General features: G+C 27.2%; 3 protein-coding genes across 3 annotated transcripts in view; 1 reads left to right on the top strand and 2 right to left on the bottom strand.

Moving 5' to 3' along the window:
• LOC105621927 (slit homolog 1 protein-like) overlaps nt 1-12,800 on the bottom strand; it is a 13,766-nt gene extending 966 nt beyond the window's left edge. Inside the window, exons 1-6 of the mRNA XM_012203364.1 lie at nt 12,738-12,800; nt 8,803-9,464; nt 8,553-8,691; nt 5,260-5,987; nt 3,816-4,485; nt 1,049-1,159 (exon numbers count right to left, since the gene is read on the bottom strand). Coding sequence (XP_012058754.1) covers nt 1,049-1,159; nt 3,816-4,485; nt 5,260-5,987; nt 8,553-8,691; nt 8,803-9,464; nt 12,738-12,800 — 2,373 coding nt within the window. The remainder of the gene's footprint in view (nt 1-1,048; nt 1,160-3,815; nt 4,486-5,259; nt 5,988-8,552; nt 8,692-8,802; nt 9,465-12,737) is intronic.
• A 1,120-nt stretch (nt 12,801-13,920) lies between these two features.
• Nucleotides 13,921-18,451, bottom strand: LOC105621871 (polyribonucleotide nucleotidyltransferase 1, mitochondrial). Its single transcript, XM_012203309.1, has 7 exons — nt 18,294-18,451; nt 16,851-17,777; nt 16,584-16,757; nt 15,609-15,802; nt 15,326-15,480; nt 14,489-14,800; nt 13,921-14,319 (listed from the first exon to the last, which is right to left on the bottom strand). Exons 1-7 carry the CDS (start codon nt 18,449-18,451, stop codon nt 13,921-13,923), a joined length of 2,319 nt encoding a protein of 772 aa, XP_012058699.1.
• Nucleotides 18,452-21,158: 2,707 nt separating this feature from the next.
• Nucleotides 21,159-24,557, top strand: part of LOC105621869 (chymotrypsinogen A) — a 4,670-nt gene continuing 1,271 nt past the window's right edge. The window contains exons 1-4 of the mRNA XM_012203308.1: nt 21,159-21,255; nt 22,731-22,974; nt 23,760-23,905; nt 24,112-24,383. Of these exons, the coding sequence (XP_012058698.1) occupies nt 21,159-21,255; nt 22,731-22,974; nt 23,760-23,905; nt 24,112-24,383 (759 nt within the window). The remainder of the gene's footprint in view (nt 21,256-22,730; nt 22,975-23,759; nt 23,906-24,111; nt 24,384-24,557) is intronic.

Here is a 24,557-nt window from a genome sequence, read left to right as displayed (position 1 = left end):
TTTTAAACTTTAATGTGTAGTAATAGTTAGTAATATATAATATTACTAACTTTAGTTGTGTGTATATATATATATATATATATATATATATTCAAAAAAGAAATAATTTTTATATAAAAAATGAAATATACAAACATATGTGTATATATATACAAACTTTCTTCTTCATATTATGTTTATATATTTTGATAATATATAAACAATTTTTATATCGAGAAAGTATGTAATTTGCCATAAGAGTTTGTAAAAGTATATAAGATTGTATGTACGAAAAAAAAGGAGATTGTTTATTGTCTCAATAAAAATTATTTAAATAAATGTCGAGAACATTTCTTTAATATTTAAATTTTAATTTATGTAATTAAGAAATTTATATCTGTAATTTATTTATTTTTAAAGTATTTCGATGGATAATTCAAAATCTTGACAGCTTCTTTTGAAAATAATTTTTTAAATTTATATCTTAATTTTTCTTTACCTCATATAAATTTAATTTAAAGTTTTCCTGATAACACTTTTAATAAAGGGTGAATCTCATAAATAATATAATTTTAATTATTATCGTTCTAAATGAATCTATTCAAATTGCCTCTCCTCTTCTAAGATTATTATCTTTGTCGTTCTTAAATCCTTTCCATTCCTCTCCCAAACTACCCACACCTTTCCTTCCCACGTTCTCTATTCTTATTAAAAAGCTTGCATTCTCATTGCATCTCCATCCTTTAAGTCAGGAATGCCAGGAAGAAAGTCAATTTCTTATTCTATCAAATTCCCATAATGATTTATTATTAAACAACTATTATTAATATTTTTATAAATAATTTAAACTTTTCTTAAACTAATCAAGCAAATTTTAATTATAAAGTAATTACGAAACATCGTGTATAAGAATTTATTAAAACAAGAAATTAAGATTAAAACATCTTCTGAATGAATTTCTCTTTCTTATAAAGTTTATGTATGCGCTATTGCTTTAAAATTCGATCCTTGTCACACTGGGACGTCCATCCCCTTCCCGTTCCCGTTGTACCGCGCCCTCTTCTCATACCTCGATTTTCTCTGCATGATCGCGCATGTGCGCCACCCAGTGCGCAAGATACACCTTGAAAAGGATAGAAGCTCGCCTCGGTAGCTTGCATCTAGCTAGCACGGATAAATTCTAGATCAAGTACAGCGAATTTATATTAGGCAGAATAATTGATTATTTTTCTGATTATTTTAACATCGATCAGTGAAATCATTATTAATTAAGTTTTTATTATTGAAATTCGTTAATTATATATATATTACACTCATATAATAAAAAATTATTGTTGTTCTTATGAATGAAATTGATATTTACACTCACATTTTAAATTTACATTTTGTTAATAAAAATATTTATTTATTAAAAAACAATTCTTTCAGAATTACGAAGCATTTAACGAAAATGTAAATTATTAATGAAATATTACATTGTATGAAAGTGAATATCAATCGAGACGGTAAAATTAATTTTCTATTTTTATTTATCCTTAATTAATAAATATATGCGGATTTCATAAAAGGTTTTCAGAATCTTTTTGATTAATTTAATAATGTATGTAATTAAAATACATTTGTGGAATTTGTAATGTGATCACTTTTTGATTAATTAATTGATGATTCATCAAAATAACGATTGTAGCTCTGATACATTTGATACATTTCTATTTTTAATGCTTATTATATGTGTATATATATATATAGGGATTTACAATTGAATTACAATTACATAGGGATTTATAATATATTTACAATAGAAAAATGCATAGATCGAGTTACGAAACAAATGATTGAAATAGATTAACAGATGGTATGAAATGTAATGATGGACTATGAATATTAATTAAAAACTAAAGATTAAATACATGAAAATTATATCACAAATAGATTTAAAATGTAAAAAGTAATTAAAAATTAGTTAACTAAAATGACTACGTTACTGTTAGTTCCAAAAAAAAGAAATGCCGTCATTAAAAAAAAACCTGTAAAATGGCATTACTTTTTATTTCTAGCTGTGTATAGAATTATATAAACATAATTTATATATAATTTAAATGCGACGGAAGACAGATGTTTTTGACTATACTTTTGCACGACATGAAATGCGTTTAATCTTGTAGGATGACTTCCCAATGCGGAATGGGAAAAAAAAATAAAGTAGAAGATTTTACCATCTTCTCGTGGAAATCGTAGAGACTTCTGGAATTTTGATATGCACGAGCTTAAATATTACGCTCGTTTCATGCACCATATTTGCATTTATTCTGCGATGTCGCTATCGTTAATTCATGCTGCGAAATAATAAATATTTAAAAAATTGCAAATGCATCACATTAACAAATTTTTAAAACACTGGCAAAAGATGGTTATCGGTTCATTATTTTACAAATATAAACTACCAGTTTTAGAATAATTTTTTGTTAGTCTTTGAAAAAATATGAAACAACTTTTCATGAATATAAATTAAATGTTCAATGAATTAAAAAAATAGTTAAAGGATAGCTAAATAAGTCTATGTGTTTAAAGATTATCGCAGATTTCTTTCGTGTCCAGATTCATTCTTGAAAAGTCTATGTGTTAATATTAACAGGATATACGTGAGAATATTTACGTGAATATAATTTTACATCCATTAATTTTACATATACTAAATATATATAAGTTCATTATAAAATGTTTTTATTTCAAAAATCATACAAGCAAAGAACATATATAATTACGCACGCATTTATTATATAATTATCTTATCTTATAGAGCAATACATGATGCCTAAAATGATCAAGCGTATAATAAAGTATTAACGAAGTACAATAACAATATAATGAATTCGAATAATGTACTTTGCTTTAAGTACGTAATTTATTAAGCATTTATGAAGCACTACAAAGCGATAATGATTATTATTTGATTTCTATTTGTAAAACTAATTGTAAATTACGAAATTAAGATTTAATTGTTTATATGGTAAATTATTTGTGATGAAAAACAAAATTATTTGCAAATCTATGTAAGTTCTTGCTAAACGAATTACATAATGAAAGGTGATTTCCTCAAAGATATTTATTAGTGAAATTAAAACTAAAGTACACTGAAAAAAAATTTACTAAATATTTGTTTCAATTGTACTAACAAAATAGTTACTAAATGTAAACGCATATTTATTTGATTTAAGCATAATTTTTTTATTTTGAGTAAATACTTATTTATTATAAAGTATATATTTCGTTAGTACTATTGAAACAAATATTTATTAAAATTCAAATTTTTTTTTCAGTGTATACTTATTTCATTATTTAGCAAGTTTTGTTTGGAATATTTTAAAACCGATATTTTTAATAAAGATAAAAATTATCTTAAAGTATATTTTTTTTAAGTAGTAAACAATTTTTTGTTAGATACTTTTTAATTGTATGTAAATTTAAATATTGAATTTTGTTCTCATTTATTTTTTTATATTCATATAATAATATAAAATTTGTTTGAAACATTTTTTTAAAATATGACAATAAAATTTCAATTACTGTAAGAAAAATTTATCATAATTATACACTTCCATCAAGATAGTCTATCTCATTTGGCGTATAAAATCTTTTTGAGAACGAGATATATTTAAAAATTACAAAATTAAAAAATTTCAAGATATTTTTTATTCCAAAAAGTCATTATTATTATCATCACTTCCATTTTTATTCTCATAATCATCATTCTTATCATCCTCATCGTCCTCATTCTCGCATATACACTGTTCGCATTTATATTCAACATGCATATTTTTTAAATGTATTCTTACATGTCCTGGAAGTAATTGAAAAGATCCTGCCGTCAATACTGGCATGGGATTTTCATCAAGATAAATGTTTTTTAGCTCCTTAATATTAATCAACGATATGCTGTCCAACTCGGTGAAATTATTTCGTTCAAGATGCAGCTCTTGGATGTACCACGAGTATACCCAATGTGCCGGAAGTTGCTTGAGGCGATTTCCAGAAAGGTCCAGATACTTCAAACTTTGGAGACTGCGGAAAGCTCGGGTTTCAATAGTGGTTATAACATTGTTCGACAGATGTAAATACTCGAGAGTCCTCAAATTAGTGCAGAAAGTGCCAGAGTATATTGCGCTGATGCGATTTCCAGACAGATCCAGATTTCTTAGGAACATGATTGAGCAGACATCCGGTACAGTAACAAGAATGTTATCAGCTAAAGAAAGATTACTTATCATCATAGTTTTATTGAACGTGCCTTTAGTTATATCAGCGATCTTGTTGTCTGATAGATCTAGCTTTAACAGGCGACTTGTGTCACTAAAAGCATCGGATGATATCTCTGAGATCAGATTCCTGGCTAAAGACAGATACTGCATTTCAACAGCATCTTTCAAGGATATGGATTTATCTTCGCATTTCTCAAAACACACTTGGGTAATGACGTTGTCGTTCATACTGAGTTCTTGCAAATGCCTAAAATTAATAGTTGAGATTGAAGAAAAAGAAATAAATAACGTAAATAATAACAGCAATAATTATATATTGATAATTAATGATAATTATTGATAACAATAAACGTAATAATAAATTAACAGCAATAGCAATGACTTTGTGAAACTAATATTTATAGTATTACAATAATATAGTATTACAATAATATTGCGATCATAATATTTCATAATATTACTTATTTATTTTACTTCTTAAACTTTTTCAAATTTTAATTTTCTTCAGAAATTATAGAATAAGAAATTTTATTTATAAAAAAAAAATAATCTTTTACATGTAAAAAAAAATGTAGACTTTCACAAGATTTCTGAAAAGTATTCCAATTTATAATATAAAGGTATTAAATTAATATAATGTATGTAATATTTTTAGTAATATAAGTTGGAGCACTTTTTTTAGAAATGTTGAGGAAATCTACATATTAAAAAACCTAAAAAATTTTCTAAAAGGTATATAATTATATAAAAATTTCGAAAAATATTAATATTAAAAATATTATAAAGAATTTCAAGAAAAACTTTCTCTAGAAAAAAAATAAACTGAAAAATTAATTTAAAATTGATAACTACAACAATAATGACAATGATATTAATGATACTAATAATGGCAGTAATACATAAAATGATAGAAATAACAGAAATATCAATTACTGTCTATTTAAAATTCAATTTTTTAGATTCTTTGATAAGCAAGAAAATTATTAATTAACTAAGGAAACAATTTTATAAATATTAGTACCTCAATTTGCCTTGTTTGACTCGATCGATAACATTTTTGTTTAAATGCAGATGAGTCAATGTTGCCGGAATATTGTCGAAGACGGCATCACTAGAATTGATGCCATTATTGTTCAGATATAAATGAGTCAAGATAGGTGTTGCTATATAAAAATGAATTTGAAAATTCCGTAAGTGACTGTTGCACAGGTGCAGATATTTCAAATTCTGAAAAACTTCATATTCCTTCAGGGCTTCTGTAACGGGATCATGAGAATCTCGATTGTTGTCGATAATCAATGTCTGCAGATTAGCGCTTCTTGGCAACAATAACAGCTTCTCTTTCGGAATGTTATTCCCAGAAAGATCCAAATACTTCAAGTTCTGCATCTTGCGGAAGGCGAACGGCGAGATATCATTTATATTATTGTTATCAAGGCTAAGGCTAACAACATCATTGCTATTAATAAAGTCTCGACCGATTTTTTGAAGACCGACATTAGAGAAACTGAAGACATGACTATGAGGAGGGCACGAATTTGAGGGAAATGTCGGGACAGTGGAAATAACATATTTTTGTGTGGATAATGTTAATGTTTGTGAATCTGTCACAACGTCTGGTCGTTTTGTTATTGTCCAAAAATTATTCTTGAAATCCCAAGGAGGAATTCGATTTTTGTCATGTTGAGTTTTCGCTAGGTACACAATAGTGAAAATGAAAAAAATCGTGAATTTGTGGCCTAGCGTCATCTAAAAAAAGAAAACACGAATAGACAAATTAATACGTAACGATAGCAAAAAAAAATGAAGAGTAAAAAAGTGAAAAAAAAAAATGCAAGATAAATGGATAACCATTATTGATAATCAATATAATAATATAAAATAAAACGAGCAAAAACGAAAGACGTTAAAAAAAAATTAAATAAAATTTAATATATCCAATACATTAAAATTAGCAAATACGTCGCTAATTTTAATGTGTTACACATATTAAATTTTATTTAATTTTTTATAACATCTTTGGTTTTTGTTTATCTTCGATACGATTTATATTATTACGTTTGTCAAAAAAATACTAATTTAATATATTTTTATAGAGTAATAATAAAATTAGTTGATTAATAATATAAATTAATGTAAAAATATAACATAAATAAGGTAATAATAAATTAATGTAATAATAAAACTCATAAATTCTAAACTTAAATAAAAAGTTACTTTAAAAAAATAGTAAATATAAGTTTGTAACAAATTAAATTAAAATTTAAAAAAGAACAGGATAGTTATTATTAAGTTTTATCTAATAAATGAAATTTTAATAATTTCATAAATATTAATGATTTGTGTGGTACTTACCTTTGATGTCGGGTTAGAATTTTTTATAAACTGTTAAAAGAACTTTTCTCACTCGCAGATTAATTCACTCAAGTAGTCTAACACCTTTTGTCGTAAGCACGCAAAGTTATCTTCTTATATATACTCAAGATGGTCTTCATGGGACTGGGGGTCTGTTTTCGCGCGAATAACAGGGCCGTCTGCATCGCGCAGTAAAAAATAATAAATGTTCATATTATATATTAAATTCACTGAATTAAATAGCTCATAAGTAGAACTTGAGAGATATATTTTATCATTTTTAATATATTATATTATATATATTATATATTGTATTAAGCAGCTATTTTACAATTCCCATGCTTTTTCAATATTTGATTAATAATACCTTTCTGGAAGCCATAATATAAATTAATTATAATGTAAAATTTATAATTTATAAAAAAAGACATGTTGTTATATTTAAGTCTGACAAATATGTGTGTGTGTGTGCGTGTGCGCGCGCGTGTGTGTGTGTGTGTGTGTGTGTGTGTATATATGTGGTAATTCATTTAATTATTTAATATAATAATAACTACACGCTCGCATGTATTATTCTTTGAAATAATTTTATTCTCTGAATTTCATTTTTTTAGATTCTGCTTTCCTGTACTTTTCTGTGCATTTATATTTTATGTGTATTTATAATTTATTTTATTTTACATATAATAGAAATATAAATATAATATTATACGTATTAAAATTTAAATTTAAATATAAAATATCATAAAAGAATTTTAAATGCCTGTAATTAAACGTACAAAAATTTAAGGAATAGATAAAAAGAATGTAAAGTGTCGAGTGTGATCAAATTTATTAGATAGTGAATTTATTAGATAAAGTTTTTTAGTAGTAAAATTTATATAATATTCATACCTTTTTTTATGGGATCAAAGATTATCATTGTACTTTCCTGAGCACGTGCGTAATCGTATCTTATACCATGGAGACGATTTCTCATGAACTTCATGCATTCTTAGGGCTAGTCTTACAAACTTATCATACTAATTATCATCAACGTCCAATGATATAAATAATCTGAATCAGCTAGAGAAAAGTAGGTCTGAGAAATACAGACTCTATAAATAATTTTTAACATTTTAATAATGAGGTAAGACTTAAGATGTTTGAAGAATCGAGCATTTTCTAACGATTTTATTACAGTAACTAATTTATATTGTCTTTTATTTTGTACTTGAATTGTAAACATTTTTTATCTAGATGTTTAATTCTATTTAAATCTCTTCATTTTTAATAAATAAAATTATTCTATAAGCTTTCGTATGCGTTTCTTTAGCAACAAGAATGGCCTCTATAAGCTAAAGTCCATTCTGTTTTTAGTAAGAAATTGAGCAGCATACTCAGCAGTTAGTTGTAGGCGCAATATCAACTAACAGCTTAATGCAGAGGTTTTCTTAGTACGTATCTTATTACATCATTGCAATACATTATTATTTTAAATAAATAGACCAGTCATATATAATAAATAACTTTTATTTTTAGCTACAACAAAATTATATATTAATTATAAAAATAAGTCTATAATGTATTTAGAAGGAAAAGATAATCGGAATTGTAATTATAAGAATTCTGGCGTGATAAATTATTTTTTATGCACCTTTTTTTATGTAAACTGTGTAATATATATAATAAATATTAAAAAATTAGAGAAACTTATACATGTAGAATAATAAACCCCATGCTAAACATACACAAAATAATAATCAGTTATAGCGTTGAAAATTATAAATCATCTTAAGCTAAGTATATTGTAATGAAATCTGGTAATGGTTCCATTTCGAGTGTTGTTATTTTATTAAATGTATTATTTCGTATAAATAAATGTTGCAATGAATTTATCGAGTATATACTCATTTCTGAAATACTTGCAAATTTATTCGAATTTATATTTAAATATTGAAGGTTTAACAATGACAATGCCCAATCAATTGGCAAATAAATCAACTGATTTTTTGACAGATCCAGATATTCTAATTTCTCTAAGCCTATAAAGTTTTCCTTTTCAAGGCGTTCTATTTTATTTCCTTTCAATGATAATTTTGTCAAAGATGTTAAATACCTAAAAGTATTTGGTTTAATAAATTTAATCATATTGTAACACAACGATAATTCATTAAGCCATTTCAAGTGAGTTAAAATAGGAACGTATGACAATTTATTATAATCTAACAAAAGCACTTTTAATGATGATGGAAATCTTTCAAATTGAATGATAACGTCGAACAGGTTACCAAAATCATTGCTGGATAAATCAAGTTGTTCTAAGTACGGTGTTCCGAAAAATCCCGTACTTAGATGTTTCGTGCAATTTGATAATGATAACATTCGCAATTTCGTAGAATTTATAAAGAGAGTTTCAAGAATATTTCCATCCAAATATAAAGAGGTAATTTCTCCTATGTTTTGTAGGGTTAAATTACGAATATAATTGTTCTCCAAATGAAGGACGCGTAACGATGCAGAGATTTTATAGAAGAAATTAGATTCCAATTCTATCGCGTTAATTTTACATAAATCTAAACGTATTAATTTTGGAAACGACAAATTGAATTCCCATGGAAACGCTGATATATCATTTCCACATAAATTGAGATATTCTAAATTCGGTAATCTTATCTTGGTGGTATTAAAAATCAAACGTTTATATATATCTTCTATTTCTTCAAACGTTTCCACTTCTGTTTCCGGTATGACATTTGATATTCTTTGATTGCTTAAGTCTAATACTCGAAGATAAGGATGTACAATTTGATTTGCTTCAAACAGGTTGATGTTGTTATGTGACAAATTTAAGTACGATAGATATGTCACGTGATCTAAGATATGTGGAACCTTTTTTAACGAATTGTGTGAAAGAAAGATATCCCGAATTGCGTCACTCTTAATAATGTCATTTTTAATTATTTTCAAATCCATTTCATTCAAATTCAAAATTTCATTTGCTGCATTTTTATAATTATTTTCTTCTTTACTGATGATCTTTATATTAAACTTTTTTTCGTGTTCTTTGGAAGCAATTGATACTGTCTTTGTACTTGTTCGTTGTAATAAAGTTGACTTTCCAGCCAACAAAAGCGTTAATATAAATAGTATCAATTTCATCTGTAAAAATAATAAAAAATAACTTGATATTGTGCAAAATTGTAATGCTCAGTATGATTTGCAAACTATACATAACATTATATAAGATGTTTGATAAGATGAATCTTTCGCACGGGGGTAGAATGGATTAAACTGATGAGAAGAAAAGTCCTCTATCATTTTGCAATTTTCGCAATAATTAATAAGATATTAATTGCTAAAAATTGCCGAAAATTGGTCTTCAATAACTTTTTACTCAAATACCATCAACTTTCCAAAAAAACTGTAAGAAACAACATGTTTATTTTCTTCTCATAAAGTTCTGAGAATTTTTTCAGAATTTTTTTAATACCGCATTTTTTCATGTTGATAAAAATAAGAAAATGGAGTAAAAATGGTTGATAAAAAATTCTGAAAAAAGTTCTTAGAGCTCTATGAGAAAAAAATAAACAGTTTTTGTTTTTTACAATTTTTCTGTAAAGTTGATCTGTAAAATGTCTGAGTAAAAAAATTATTGAATTTTCGACAATTTTCGACAATTTTTACAGTAATTAATACTTTGTTTACTATTGCGAAAATTATAAAATGGTAGAGGGCTTTAATTTCTTCTCAGTTCATTCTACTCCTGTACAAAAGATTTATCGTTATTTATCAAACATCCTGTAGAGTTTATAAGAACTATGCAAAACTTATTTATTAGTTAAAAAACATTTATGAATCCAATTTTTCCTCAGCAAAAAAATACTGTTCGATGTTTTTTATACATTATAGCACCATTTCTAACTTTAGTTGGAGATTATGATTTATAATTATTAAAAATTATTAAAAATTATTAAAAATTGGACTTTGAAGCATAATAATTTTTTATTTATTTTTGCTTATATAATATTTACTTTCTCGAAACAAATAATTTTTGCCTTTAATATTTTATCATTCCTCTAAAAACAGTACAAATATTTTAAATATTTAAATGCTTAAATTAGCGGGAATATACCTTATATCAAACAATATAATGACAATTGAAACATAATTGTCTGATATAAAAACATAAATAAATTAGAAAAAAATTATCTTACATTATAATAATACAAACACAGAAAAATTAATTGTTATATTTTTCAATTTCAAAAAAAAAGGGAATTCAAAATTAAAAAATATCATATTAAATAAAATAACAATTAAGTAGAAATAAATTAAACACTTTCTAATACACATGCGCGTATTTCCTAAACAAAAAGTTGATAAATTAGTGTCGTTTGTTTTATTGATTTCATATTTATTCAATTATTATCAAATTTAATTATTTTATATACATATATATATATATATATATATATATATATATTAAATATAATAAAATTTATATTTAATTTTATTTATTAATTATTTATAATTAATTTTATTTAATTTTTAATATATTATAAATAATTTAATAGCAAAAATATATGAAAGAATATTATATTTTTAATGATTTCTCCACAAATAAATAAACTTTTAAAAATTAATGGTAGAAATATAACGTACCTTCAATGTTAATAAGTTTAAATATTTGTCTAATTATTTTGGCTATTAACTTCTCACTGAATGTTCTTTGCAAATACTGCGTTTTCAAATCTGCAGCTTGTATTTATACATTATGTCATTCTTAAAAATCAGCATTTACTCATGTTTTTATCATCGGAAGTTCCGAACGACATAAAGTTTATCAAAATCAGTATATATTTAGATATCTAATAAACGCATTTGATTTATCAAATAAGTAGAAATCTTTTTTCTGTATGTGTGAATAAGCATGTAATACTTATAATATACAAAAACTGTAAAAAATTTCTATTTAATAAAATTGGAGAAATTACATATTACAAATGTTCAAAAAAATATTGCAAAATATTGCTATAGTGCAACAAATATGGTTTAATATTTTATAATCTTCAAAATTTATAAAATTAATTAGTTTCTCAAATTAAATTGTAAATATAATCAGTATTTCTTTTAAAATTAAAATATTCTCTATTATACATTTTTTTCTACCTTATATTTCTTTTTCTGCAAATGATCTCTTCTTATACCATTCTCCCATTATCACATCATATGAACGCATATAAGATGAGAGAATGAAAGAAAGACTGAAATCATATAGGTAATACATTTTTCTTTCACACAAAAGTTAAGAGTAAAGAGAAATATAGAAAATGCCTATCCGATCGTTATAAAATAAACAAGACAGATTATGCTTTTTATTAATAATTTATTATTATAATTGTTATAATTAAATTGTTATAATTATTACAATATTTAACTGCATTATATTATATGTGTTAAAATAATTGAATAATTTATAATTATTAATATGTATTTAATTGAAAAATTCCCTTTTTTAAGATACTTTTAATTGACTTTTATTCGATTTTTTTCCACAAATTAATTACATCCAATACATTTATTTAAATAAGATAAAATCATGCGCGTGCAATTAAGGATATGCATTTGTTAAAAATTAAAAGAAAAATATTAACAATAGTTTAATGCCTTTATCTCTGATTTAATATGCACCATTTGTATACCACCATTTCAGTTCATTTTCGTAATTATTGTTATTAAAATTATCTGGTTTCTGTATAAAATACAATGTGCAATTAATAGTAATATTAATAAGCAATTTGACAAATTTTAAAATTTAATAATATAAAATATATTAAATTATACCTGCGTACACATTAATCAGTAATGAGTTTTTTTATTATCGATTATGAAAGGCTTGGATTGATCATTGTATGCATATTGAGTTTCCATAATTTACTTTTCATATCGATGTTTTATATCTTTCCAAAGCCTCTGTAATAAACATTAAGTAAATCAATTTCATTAATTTTGATGACTGATCATTTCATTACAAAAATTGTCACATATATAACACAAAAAGTCATGGAATAGTATTTACTTATATCTTTAGTATTTCAGATAAACATTATATGAATATTATATAAACAGTTTATGAATATATATTATTATAATGAAATATACCCCTTTATTCACAGTTTCAAATAGGTACTCGCAAGCCTCATCATATATCCTCTCAAAGTACATCGTGCTAATCATGACACCAAGTGTGTATGTAGAACTCCGCTTGAATACGTAGCGATAAAAAAACCGTGCAATCGTATTCAACATGATCAGAAATTGTAAAAATGTTACATGAATGAGAGAGATATTACATGAAGTACAATGTAGAATATAGATTGTCAAATATAGATTGTCAAATTATTCCTTTATTACGTTTACAAAAAAAGAAACATATTCACGTAATTGAGCAAAATCATGTTAATATTTTTGATTAATATTAAATAAATAGGAAAGTATTTTTTAAAAAGTAAATTCTCTTCTTATATTATTAACTTATATTATTGATTTTATTGTTCAACATTTAATGTAAAAATAATGTAAGTATATTTTAATGTGAAATTGTTAAATTTGTATTGTTGCGCTCTGTCTCTACAAGAATATGATTTAAAATTAAAGAAAAAATATAAGAAACGAATTATGTTACTGACTGTACGTGAAAATTTAACTTATCCTAATATCCTGTTATTTCAATTTATCCATTTCCTTTATTTCTAGGAAAAGATAATAGACAAGCAAAGGAAAAATCGTTCTGTTTATTTTTAACTTATTACGCGATTTTTACACTTAATACGCTTTTACTTTGCCCATAATATTAAACAATTATAATTGTAAATGACAAGATAATATTAAGTAATGTAGAAAAGTAATAGAATCTTTTCCATTTAAGATTTTATCTTCAAGAGAAAATTATCTCTGAAAATCGAGAAATCAACCGTGTATTTTTATCCTTCGTCAATTACACTTTCTATGAACTGTTGACGAAGAAATTTAAGAATCGTGTTAGGCATTCTACATTTGTAAACATTAAATTTTCGAATAATTCATACATATAGAACAACAATATACATATAGAAAGCAGGATAGATAGAACACATTGTTGAATAACTGCAATCTTTTTATATTTTTTAATAATGGTATTGTACAAAAATATAAGATAAATAGATACAAGGGAGAATCTACTGTAAATAAAAATTATCACTTTTTAACAGGATGATGGAAAATATACAGAGCGTTTTATTTTACACATGTATAGCTGACATATGTATTACAAATACATTGATTTTAATTCTATATATCATAGATTTTAGGTTTTTTTCGCATCATCACGATGTAAAGTTTTCGTAACCGAAGTTGGCGGTTGCAGTACTTTCCGTGATATTCTTATCTGTCCAGATACTGGATCTCGTCCGAAATATTTAACCTGTATCTCTTGACCAACTTCAAGTCCTAAAGCACTGGGATGATGAATCTTACGTTGGTCTAATTGAGAGTTCAATAATAATGCTGGTATCATATTGGAATATAACGTCACCATGACCCCAACTTCCCGGATTTCTACTATTCTTGCAGTATAAATAGCGCCGAACTCCAAAACTGGCTCACGATTCTTTTGTAAAATGTCTTCTATCATTTCCTTTGCCTCCGTCATAGCATCTTCGTTCGGCGCAAATATTGAGTAGGTGTTTTCGTCATATGGGTATATCTGAACAAAATAAAAATAAGGAATTTGAGATAAATCTCAAATTATAATAAAATTATATAATATAATAAATAATTGAATTTATATAATTGAATAAATTATTGAATTTTATGAATTTAATAATATTCAGGCCATCGCCGCACGAAAACTTTTTAAATCATAAAAATCTTACATGCACTCCGGTTTCCAAGAATATTTTCTTAAGGTTCATCCCGCCGACTCCAAGGAACTTTCCTCTTTGATAAATAGAAATTTCTAAATTATCGACCACTGGCATCTTGTCCTTCTTAGTTTGTCGCGGTGCTCGTATCACTTCATTCATGATTTTAATTATTTCCCATTTAGCAGTCGTTGTTTTATCTATACACTCCATTATGATTTTCAACGGAATTCCTGGTATCTTTATATCAACTTGGAATGCAGTGAATCCTCCCTTGGTGCCTGCTATTTTGAAATCCATATCTCCAAGGTAATCCTCAATTCCCTGCAGTTCAAAGGTTTTTGTTAATTATCAAAATTGTTGATTTAAATACTATCCCGATATAACTTAAATTTATCCTGAATAAATTTATCCTGAAGGAATCAACAATCTACGTTCTAAATGTTTCTTGATCTCAACTATCCAAATGTGCAACGGAAAATAGATTCTCATTTGAAAAATTAAAATAATCTTTATACGATCTTGATGATGCCATGTTATACATCACTCATTTGCTACTCAAAAAAGAATTTTGATTTTTCAGAAAATGAGTTTGAATCATTTTGAAATTCTATATTATTAATTTTAAATTGCAATTTTGGTATAATAAATGATTGTAGGAATAAAAGTATGTTCTTTTAAAATATGTAATAATCTTTCTTCTTTTCTTCCATTTCTGTTTTTTTTTTTTATAAACAATTTCAAAATGACAACTTTTTTATGTTGTTACAGAATATTTGCTACAGCAAATATTTTATAATCAAATTAATTTAATTAATTAAACTGTGTAATAGTTGTGTAAATATGTACCAATATATCGGTCAATATTTTGTAATCCTCAATATGTTTATCATTATATTTAGTCACAAGACCAAAAGCCACGCCAGCTGCTGCCGAAGATATTGGTACACCTGCATCGAGCAGTGCCAAACTTCCACCGCAAACAGTAGCCATTGAAGAGGAACCTTTTTGCAGAGCAAGACATAACTTTAACTTTTTAAAATATTATAAAGTTTTTAGTACATTATCGTAATCTCACAAGGCCATTTATTAAACCAGGTTTATTGCTAGGGGCACTGTACAATTGCCTCACCATTAGATTCTAGGACTTCACTAGTCAGTCTTACAGTGAAGGGATAAGCCTTTGGAAGAATCGGTCGCAAGGCTTTCTCTGCCAATGCGCCATGTCCCAGTTCTCGGCGACCAACACGAGTCGAGTTTCCCGTTTCATTAGTCGCGTAAGGTGGAAATTCGTAATGAAGAAAGAAGTTCTTTTCCTTAATGCCACTGATATAAAATATTAAATTGCAAATATTTATTAAATGCCAATAAGATTAAATAAGACAAGTTGAATCAACATTTAGCAGAAAGAAATCCAAATAGATACAAAATAGTAGATTGTGAATGTTTATAAACAGCTGCATGTAGCGAATATTTTACTGCAGATCTGCAGACTGTCTATATCTTTGCTTGAATCATACTAATTTTTCTTGCAATACTACTTTCTAATTTTTTATGTTACAATAAACAAATTTAAGTGACTAAAATTTAAAAATAATATTACAAAGAGCATACACCACCAAGCAAGATCTTATGAACGAAACAATACATAAATTTATTAAATAGATAAAGAACAATTTCAAAATATATTATAAACATTCGGTCTTAATTAGACCATTTTCAGTATACATGTAATAAATAAATTAATTCAAACCAAGATGTTTTCGCAATTAGATTGACAGGTGCCTTAAATAAATTATGAGATTAGAGTCTTGTTAGTTCCAATAAAAATTGACGTAAATTGATGCTTGTTATAACGATAGTTATATGCAGATTATATAAATTCGTCGTTTGACAGATTATATCCATAATTTAAAAGGCTTGGTTTGAATTAATTTATTTATTACATGTATACTAAAAAGATGGTCTAATTAAGAAACATTTATAATATATTTTGTTCTTTTTATATTTAATAAATCTATGATACCATTGCAATGCCATAAAACAAAATAAACCAGTATAAAAGAAAAAAATCGATATCGAAATTTAATTTTTTTTATTAACATACCTAATTAACATTGAAGTGGTGTCCATTTTAAGTGCACTTTCCAGAGAATCCAAAGTCACAGTGCACATGACTTGAGTTTGACCCCTTTGAAATACAGCCGAACCATGAAGAGGATTAAAGAGATCTACTTGACATGATATATCGCGTAGATCACTTGGTGATCGCCCATCACACCTGCAAATCGTCAAATCTTAATTTTATCATCATTGTAGATCATTTTTGTAGATCAATAATAAAAATCTTATTTAGGAATACAAGAAAAACTACCTGACATCCTTCTCTAAAATTAACGTCCTGAATACATCTTTAACAATTTTTCCAAAGATTTTTTCTGCTAATTTAACATCCAAATCTGCATCATTATTTCGCAATGTTTCAATAACACAATTTCTAAGATCGTTTACTGCCATATCTCTCGATATCTTATCGTGCGTATGATTTGAAAATATGTCTTGTAATTTTCCCTCCGAGAGTTCTTTCACAGAACTCTTCAAATTATCGTCTTCCTGTTGTTCAGTAGTTTCAATTTTTCTCTTCAATTTACCACACGTCTTTTGCAATTTTGTTATCGCTGTTACAATGTTCTGGCATTCTTTGACTCCCCATTTTATTGCCTTCTTTAAATATGGCTCCGATATCTCATTGGCCGAACCTTCTAACATGATTATTAAATTTTGTTTAGTCGCAGTGATGATAAGGTTTAACATACTGTCTTGAATTTGACGTCTGGTAGGATTGACTATTACTTCATTATCAATCATTCCGATTCTAACGGCACCCACAGGACCATTCCAAGGAATATCAGAAATGCTAAGAGCTGCGGAGGCACCATTAATGGCGATAACATCAGGATCGTTCATGCCATCAACAGCTAACATGTTGCAAATTATCTGGGTATTAAAGTAGAATCCTTCTGGAAACAATGGCCTTATGGATCGATCAATGACCCTGCTCGTAAGAATTTCATGCTCACTTGGTCCAAGTTCTCTTCGTAGGAAGTTAGTTGGTATGCGACCGGCTGCTGCTGCCTTTTGTCTGTAGTCCACGACGAGTGGAAGGAACGAAGAGGTAGTTGACTGATAGGTAGAATGCTGACAAACTGCTGTAACCATGACAGAAGTGTCTCCCAGAGTTGTAACCGCACAACCATCAGCGAAACGTGCATATTTTCCCGTAGAAAACTGGAGTATCTTGCTGGATATATAAAAATATATAAATCAATCAGCAATATATATAAATTAATTAAATAGTTTATTCTTTCTCAATTTTTAAGCACTTCAAATAATAAACTAAAAACGAGATGTTTCTCTTAATAATCTTTAAAAATTATAAATAAAAAATGATATTTCTCAGTCAATTTCAGATAAATTTTTCGGTATTAAATTAAAATTTATAAAGATGCAGAAAAATCGATATAAAAATAATAAAAAATTCTTCTATCAAAAAATAATACCACAAAGATAAAAGAAAACTCATTACAAAACATTTAAAATATAAAAATAAAAATGTCTATATGACGGTCTACATTATTTTTTGTAATTTTTTTAATGTAAATTATATATAACAATTGATTTTAAATATGTAAATGTTTTATAACAGAATACAAATATTTCGTTTTAAATTCATAAAATATTTGATATAGACGTCTAATATCTCATATCTAATTTGACATACAAGTTAAAATGTATGAATGTAACAACCTAACCTCACCCATCAGAAAACGTGACAACTTCGGAGCCGGCTTTCTTGTCACTTTCGGTACTAAACTTAACATAATACACATTTCTTTTATTGTACAAATGTTTACACGTCACATATACTGATCTATAATATCTCAATAACCTAAAATTCGTAAGTGCTATCATCATTGGCAACACAAGACAATACACGTGAGAACAGACTTCTGATAGTTCTGAATGTTCTGATATGCTCCAAATCTCTATGTAGCTATTTGAAGTAAGCCGTCATATTTAGATAAGAGTGACATATGAAAAGTATCATTGGTTGCCTTCTTACTTGAAGTTGGTTTCCATCGCATGATTGTCAGGTTTGCCAACATTATTTCAAAATACACATATTTTCTTTATACACTTTGTACACATCATGCAGCTCCATAAATCTATTCTTTATTCTTAGCTTTCTTATCATGTTATATCTGCACAACGATAAGGATATTGACATTATCATTATAGAATAAGTAATCTAATAAAACAATATTAACGAACTTGATAATCATGATAAACAAACATCATAGAGGTAAGGTATTTAATTGGAAACTAATTTCAAGTGGGAAGATAGTAATGATTCATTTGACAGAAATTATTGAAAACCTTTGCACTACAAATACTTTGAAAAATTATAGTGATAGCTGACATCAATTTTCTTAAAAAAAAAAGCGCTTTAATAGTTTACATACTTTCTTATATATTAATGTAAAAAGATGAATAAAACAACCATCTAATTAGCATATATTAAACAAATATTTTTTAAATATTGTGTATTGATGATTGGGCAGTTAGAGCTTAAAAAGCCTATTTTTATTGTTTGTGTTTGTTCATCTAAATAAATTCTTTATTTTAATTTAAATACAATTGGAATAATATTTAAATTTACATTATTATTATATACAAAAGTTTATTTTAAAAAGTTTTTTATTTAAATCTTTTTTTAATCTTTCTCCCTCCTAGACAATTTTTTTTAGAATTAATAAGAAAATATTTAATATAATTTTTTAGAATTTTTATGATTTATGAAAAATTGTAATTTATGAAAAACTTTCCAAATTTTTTATATGAATCGAAATATTTTTCAAAACGCTAAGAAAGTTTACATCTTTTCTAAAGTTTTTTTATTTGATAAATATAAGTACATAAAAATGTTATTCATTTCGCTCTGCAAATTTATTGTTACATTTAATTCCGAAGCGTATATATATATATATATATATATATACAATCGAAAACAACGGTGACATATTATCTTATTTAATTTTTTTTCTTTCTATAAGATCTTTCTAAGAACTGTAAATGCGGTTTCACTTTCTCATTCTATCGTCATTTCGCGCACAGCGAAATGAATTTGAGCCAGCTACATATTTTCTTTATTTCTATAATAGCATCCTTTAAACAAAAATTCTTCAGAAATATATATATATTGGAAGATTTCTGTATATCTACCGTTGATTCGTATACATCAACTGTGAGATTATTGTGAGATAATTAAATTTTTGAATTATTTTTGACTTCATTTCAAAACAAATTATACCAATTCGTAAAGAACTTAAAAAGGTGAATACTTTTCAAATGGATCAGTTGCGCTGTCTAGATATTCAGATTCCTGTACAAAAACCGAATCATCTTTCGAATATAATTTGAACTATAATTAGAAATCTTCAGTTGCATGTTTATAGATTCTCTGCAAACGCGATATCCTGCAATCGAGACAACGCAAACCAGAACAGTGGATTATCGTCTTAGCGATTATATCATTATATCGACCGCGTTTCTCTCAGCTCGTACTAGTAGAGTGATTCGCTCTCGAAAGTTGTCGCCTCGTTTGAGTGTGTGAACGAGAGAGAGAAGAAGAGAGACTCTTGAATTGTGCCTCGGTTCCCTCGGTTTCTTTCCTCGAGCTATCTGAACACTAATTAGCAATATGCCCAACTATTTCGCATAATTTTCCATGCATCGAAATTTTTTACCAGGGAAAAAAACCCTCCGAATTCGAATAATCCTGAGATTAAGCTTTATCTTACAGTAAGAGAAAGTTTCTCACCTTCTTCCTTTTTAATCGATTCGATTCGCTAATTTCTTTTATCGCAATTCTCGATGGATTATAAATAAGATTTCTTTCGGTCAATTTCCATTCTAGTCACTGAAATGAAAGGAAAATCTCATTTGTCCGTTTATTTTCATAATGCCAATTGATACAGAAGTAATAATTAAAAATCTCAAAAAACTTACGGTAGAAGACATAAAGATTACATTGAATCCCATCAGACTCTGAGTATCTAAGAACAAACAATTAATCTTCAGGCACATTTTTACAAATTAAAAAATAAACAATACAAAGTCGATAGAGGAAGTTGTTAAAAAAAAGTGGATTTTTAAGTAATTTTAAACATGAAATTTAATATATGTATAAATTAAATAAATTTTCATTTGTATTATAAATTATAAATGAACACATTAATCATAATATTTATTTTTGAATTTAAATTCATGAACGAAAAATCACTCTTTTTTCACATTTATTTTGAAAGAGGCGTTTTTAAGATTGAAGAATCTTCATTAATTAAAATTGGCGTCGAGATTTCCATTCCATAAATTATGATCTTAAACGCTTCTCGTGTTTCTCAACATCTGCTAGACTGCATCACTCGTTTTTCCCCTCTCCCGCACTACTCGACGATCACTTTCTTCGAGATCGCTTCGTACCGAAGAATCCGCTCTTCGCGACGTGCTAATCCTACTCGAGGATCGATCGGCGTCGTCGAGACTAGTCAGGCTATGCAGATCCATAGATCATAGTGATCGGTGTGGTGATCCAGCGCGTATATTCTTGATTTCGCTGGTAATGTATCGTATTCGTGGTAATTTGTTTGTCCTGATGGTGGTAGTTCTCGCGGAGGCCCAGTGTGCCATGATAAGAATCATCCGGGAAGATCATTTTAGTAAGTAATTCCTCGACGTTGCGATTTTCCTTAAAATTTTATTCCTTAGATGAATGTTTTTTTTCTTCCGTGTAATAATAACATCACCGAGAAATAAAAGAAAATTCTATTAATTAAACATACTCAATATCTTCAAAAGCATTATTTTTTTTAAGATTTAAATTTGTCTTGATAATACTTGAATAATTACATCGATTTTATATCCATTTTTGAGAGTTAATTCTTTATTTAATGATGCGTGCACTTTTAAATATTTTTGTTTGTTTATTTGGTATACTTTTTTTATTTAATAAGATTCTTTTTATAAGACATTTCTTTTTTTCTTCAGTTTAAGAACAAAAATATTTTAAAGCTTTTAGTTAAGATTAAGATTATTGTAATCTTTAAAACATATAATTTGCAATTTTTGAAATGTATAGTTTATTCTTGATTAATCTTATATTTTTATCATTTTATATATTCCAGATTGTAAACGGTATTTTAGTTTTTTCAAATTTTCAACACTTATATTTTGATTTGGAATCTTTATTTTTGAAATATTATCCACTTAGGTTTTAGATCCCTCTTATACTTCCTTGTAATTTTGGATGATTTGCATATATTTAATATTTTATTGCATTTAAAAAAATTTAAAAAAACATTTAAAAAAATACTAAACACATTTCAGAAAAAATACTCGCGGAAATCCTAATAATATTCTAAAATTTCTTTGCAATATCTTACTTCTAATTATTATGTGTACCTCACTCTTATCTATCCGATTACTTAAAAATTCTAGATATCTCCAAGTTTTTAACACATCTTGAGTCCTACTGCACTTTTTTAGAAAACTCGGTCATTCGCATTACTGAAAAACTGCTAAATATAAAATTATCAAAATTAAACGTAAAAGCCTGAACACTGAAACGATTTTATTTATGTACCTGAAAATTCAGCTAGATGTAGATCTGAAAATAATTTCGTTGGGACTAAAATAGTTACTTGAGGAATCTCAAACATGATGATACTGCAAAGAGTCTTGGTATTCTAACAAATAAAATTTTAAACAATTAAATATCCAATAATCATCTGTCATGTTATTTAACCGAATACATCTCTATTTATTTCATTATCAAAGTTGATAAGATTATAGTATTTAGATACTTTAATTGTATAAATCCAAGGAACACATCAAATCAAAAAAAAAAAGAAAGTTAAAATGACTTTATCTTAACGTTATAAAAGTTAATTTAACTATTTATTGATATTAAGAATCAAAATTAAGTCATTTTAATTTTCATTAACTTTTGTGTATTTCTTAGGAGTAATTTTTAATGTGTGCATTGTGTAGTGCGAATGATTGAATTCACCATTAAATTTTCCCGAATATTATATGGTGCCATATTAATACTAATTGTAAAGTTCGTATCTCGCTACTAATGAAGCATTAAACAAATACAAGCGGCTTCGGATAACAGAGTGCGGATGTCCAGCAGCATCACAGAGGCAGCCGCGATCGATTGTCTTGCCGAAGGCCCAGCCGAAAAACGGCGTCTCGTTGTCAACGATCACAACCACCACCGGCCGTATCTTCAACGGCAAACCGAGCCGAAGGGGCGCGTGGCCTTGGCAGGTGTCCCTTCAGTTACTGCATCCGAAACTGGGTTTTATCGGTCATTGGTGCGGCGGTGTGCTGATTGATCCGAAATGGGTGATAACCGCCGCCCATTGCATTCATAAGTGAGTTCGATGTTTCTACAGAATGCTTTAGCTGAAAAGTTACTTTGTTGTTCCAATTTTAATTTTACTAAAACTTCAAATTCTTACAACCCATACAAGACAATACAAAGTCTCTCAAAATCTCTCTACCTGTTTCCAGTAATGTAAGATTGACTTCAGTGTCAATTCAATTTTCTCTTCTAAGAATTCTAAGAATTAGAAAAAGATTAACAGTAAGTTAAATCAAGATTAAAGTTAATCTTATATTGGTGAAACCGGGGCTAATCCATAATAGGAACATATTTTTCGACGCTAAAAGAACATATATAGATTCTTACGATTCACTAAAGTATTTACTTTCATTTTATTAAAGAATTTTGCAAAATTGTGAAAAATAAGATTGTGAAACTTAAAAATTATATTCCAAATCATTACTATTTAAAAATTGGGAAAAATTTCAGAGTCACCAGGATTCATCATATGTCCCAATATTATATGAATTAAGATGTTTTGTGTTATATTGTGATTTTGAACTTTGTGTTCTTGTGTGGGAACTTTTCAAGAAAATTTTCTTGATTTTTGCTCGTAGTTGACTCTGTTACTCTTTATTGCTTTATAAATTTAAACTTGGAAATTGGTATTCTTCTTCCCTCTCATTAAACTTTCATTAATTCAATATATTCTTAATTTCAAATTATTAAATGGATATTTATAATTCATATTTCAAGCGGATATTCTTAGTTTATACTGTATTTTTTCGAATATTTACCTTATGCTTCGTATTCTCAAGTGGATATTTACTTCAGCGAATTGTTCAATTTACCCATCGGTGCGTTATGGACGGCGGTGGTCGGCGAATGGGAATTGGACTCAGGAGGACGCGGATCCGCACGCTTGCCCGTCGAGAAAGTGATCCTCCATGAGAGATTCAATAATTACGTGCACGACATAGGTGAGTCCTTGTATCTCTGGAATGCCAGTAATTTGAAGGCCATTCGACAAAAGTTCCAGTTTTATCAACCTAAATTTTATTCAATTTAAGTCAAGTCTTTCACTAAATCTACCCATATTTCTTATTACCTAAATAAGTTCTGAAACTGGAGAAATCTTGCGAGTCATGAGTTTCTAGAGTTCTGAAAAAAAATCTTGCTATTACAGCTTTAATGAAACTCGCCAGGCCGGCGCCTTTGTCCAAGGTCGTCCGTACTATCTGTCTTCCTGGTCCTGGACAGGATCTCAGTGAAGGACAATGCATAACTTCCGGCTGGGGCCGATATGGTCCCTCGCCTTCACTCTCCACTGCTCTTTTGGAGGCCAGTGTCCCGCTTCTAAATCTGGAAGAGTGCCTGCAGGCCTATGGTACCTCGGTACCCATCAGAAAAGGTCATCTCTGTGCCGGTCAGATTGACGGTTCTTCCGGAAGTTGCGTGGTAAATTTTACATCTTTCTAAAAATTAAATTCATTATACTTCTCGAAAACGTAGCTATATCTTTGATGTTCTAAAAAAAATTCTTATAATTCTTTATATAATCATTTTTTTGTTTCTATATAGATTTTTCAGAATTTTTATATATATATATATATATATATATATATATATATA

This window comes from Atta cephalotes (assembly GCF_000143395.1).
Source record: "Atta cephalotes unplaced genomic scaffold scaffold00038, whole genome shotgun sequence".
Taxonomy (NCBI): Eukaryota; Metazoa; Arthropoda; class Insecta; order Hymenoptera; family Formicidae; genus Atta; species Atta cephalotes.
Note: the sequence above shows the minus strand (reverse complement) of the source record. Positions and strands in the feature narration are given on the sequence as shown.

Bases quoted from the DNA above. Each gene is read 5' to 3' on its own strand.
- LOC105621871 (XM_012203309.1), bottom strand. From the start codon at position 18,451: ATGATGATAGCACTTACGAATTTTAGGTTATTGAGATATTATAGATCA. The intron at 17,778-18,293 runs GTGAGGTTAGGT...TTATATATCCAG, and splicing joins GTTGTCACGTTTTCTGATGG to CAAGATACTCCAGTTTTCTA. The intron at 15,803-16,583 runs GTATGTTAATAA...ATTTTATATCAG, and splicing joins ACCACTTCAATGTTAATTAG to TGGCATTAAGGAAAAGAACT.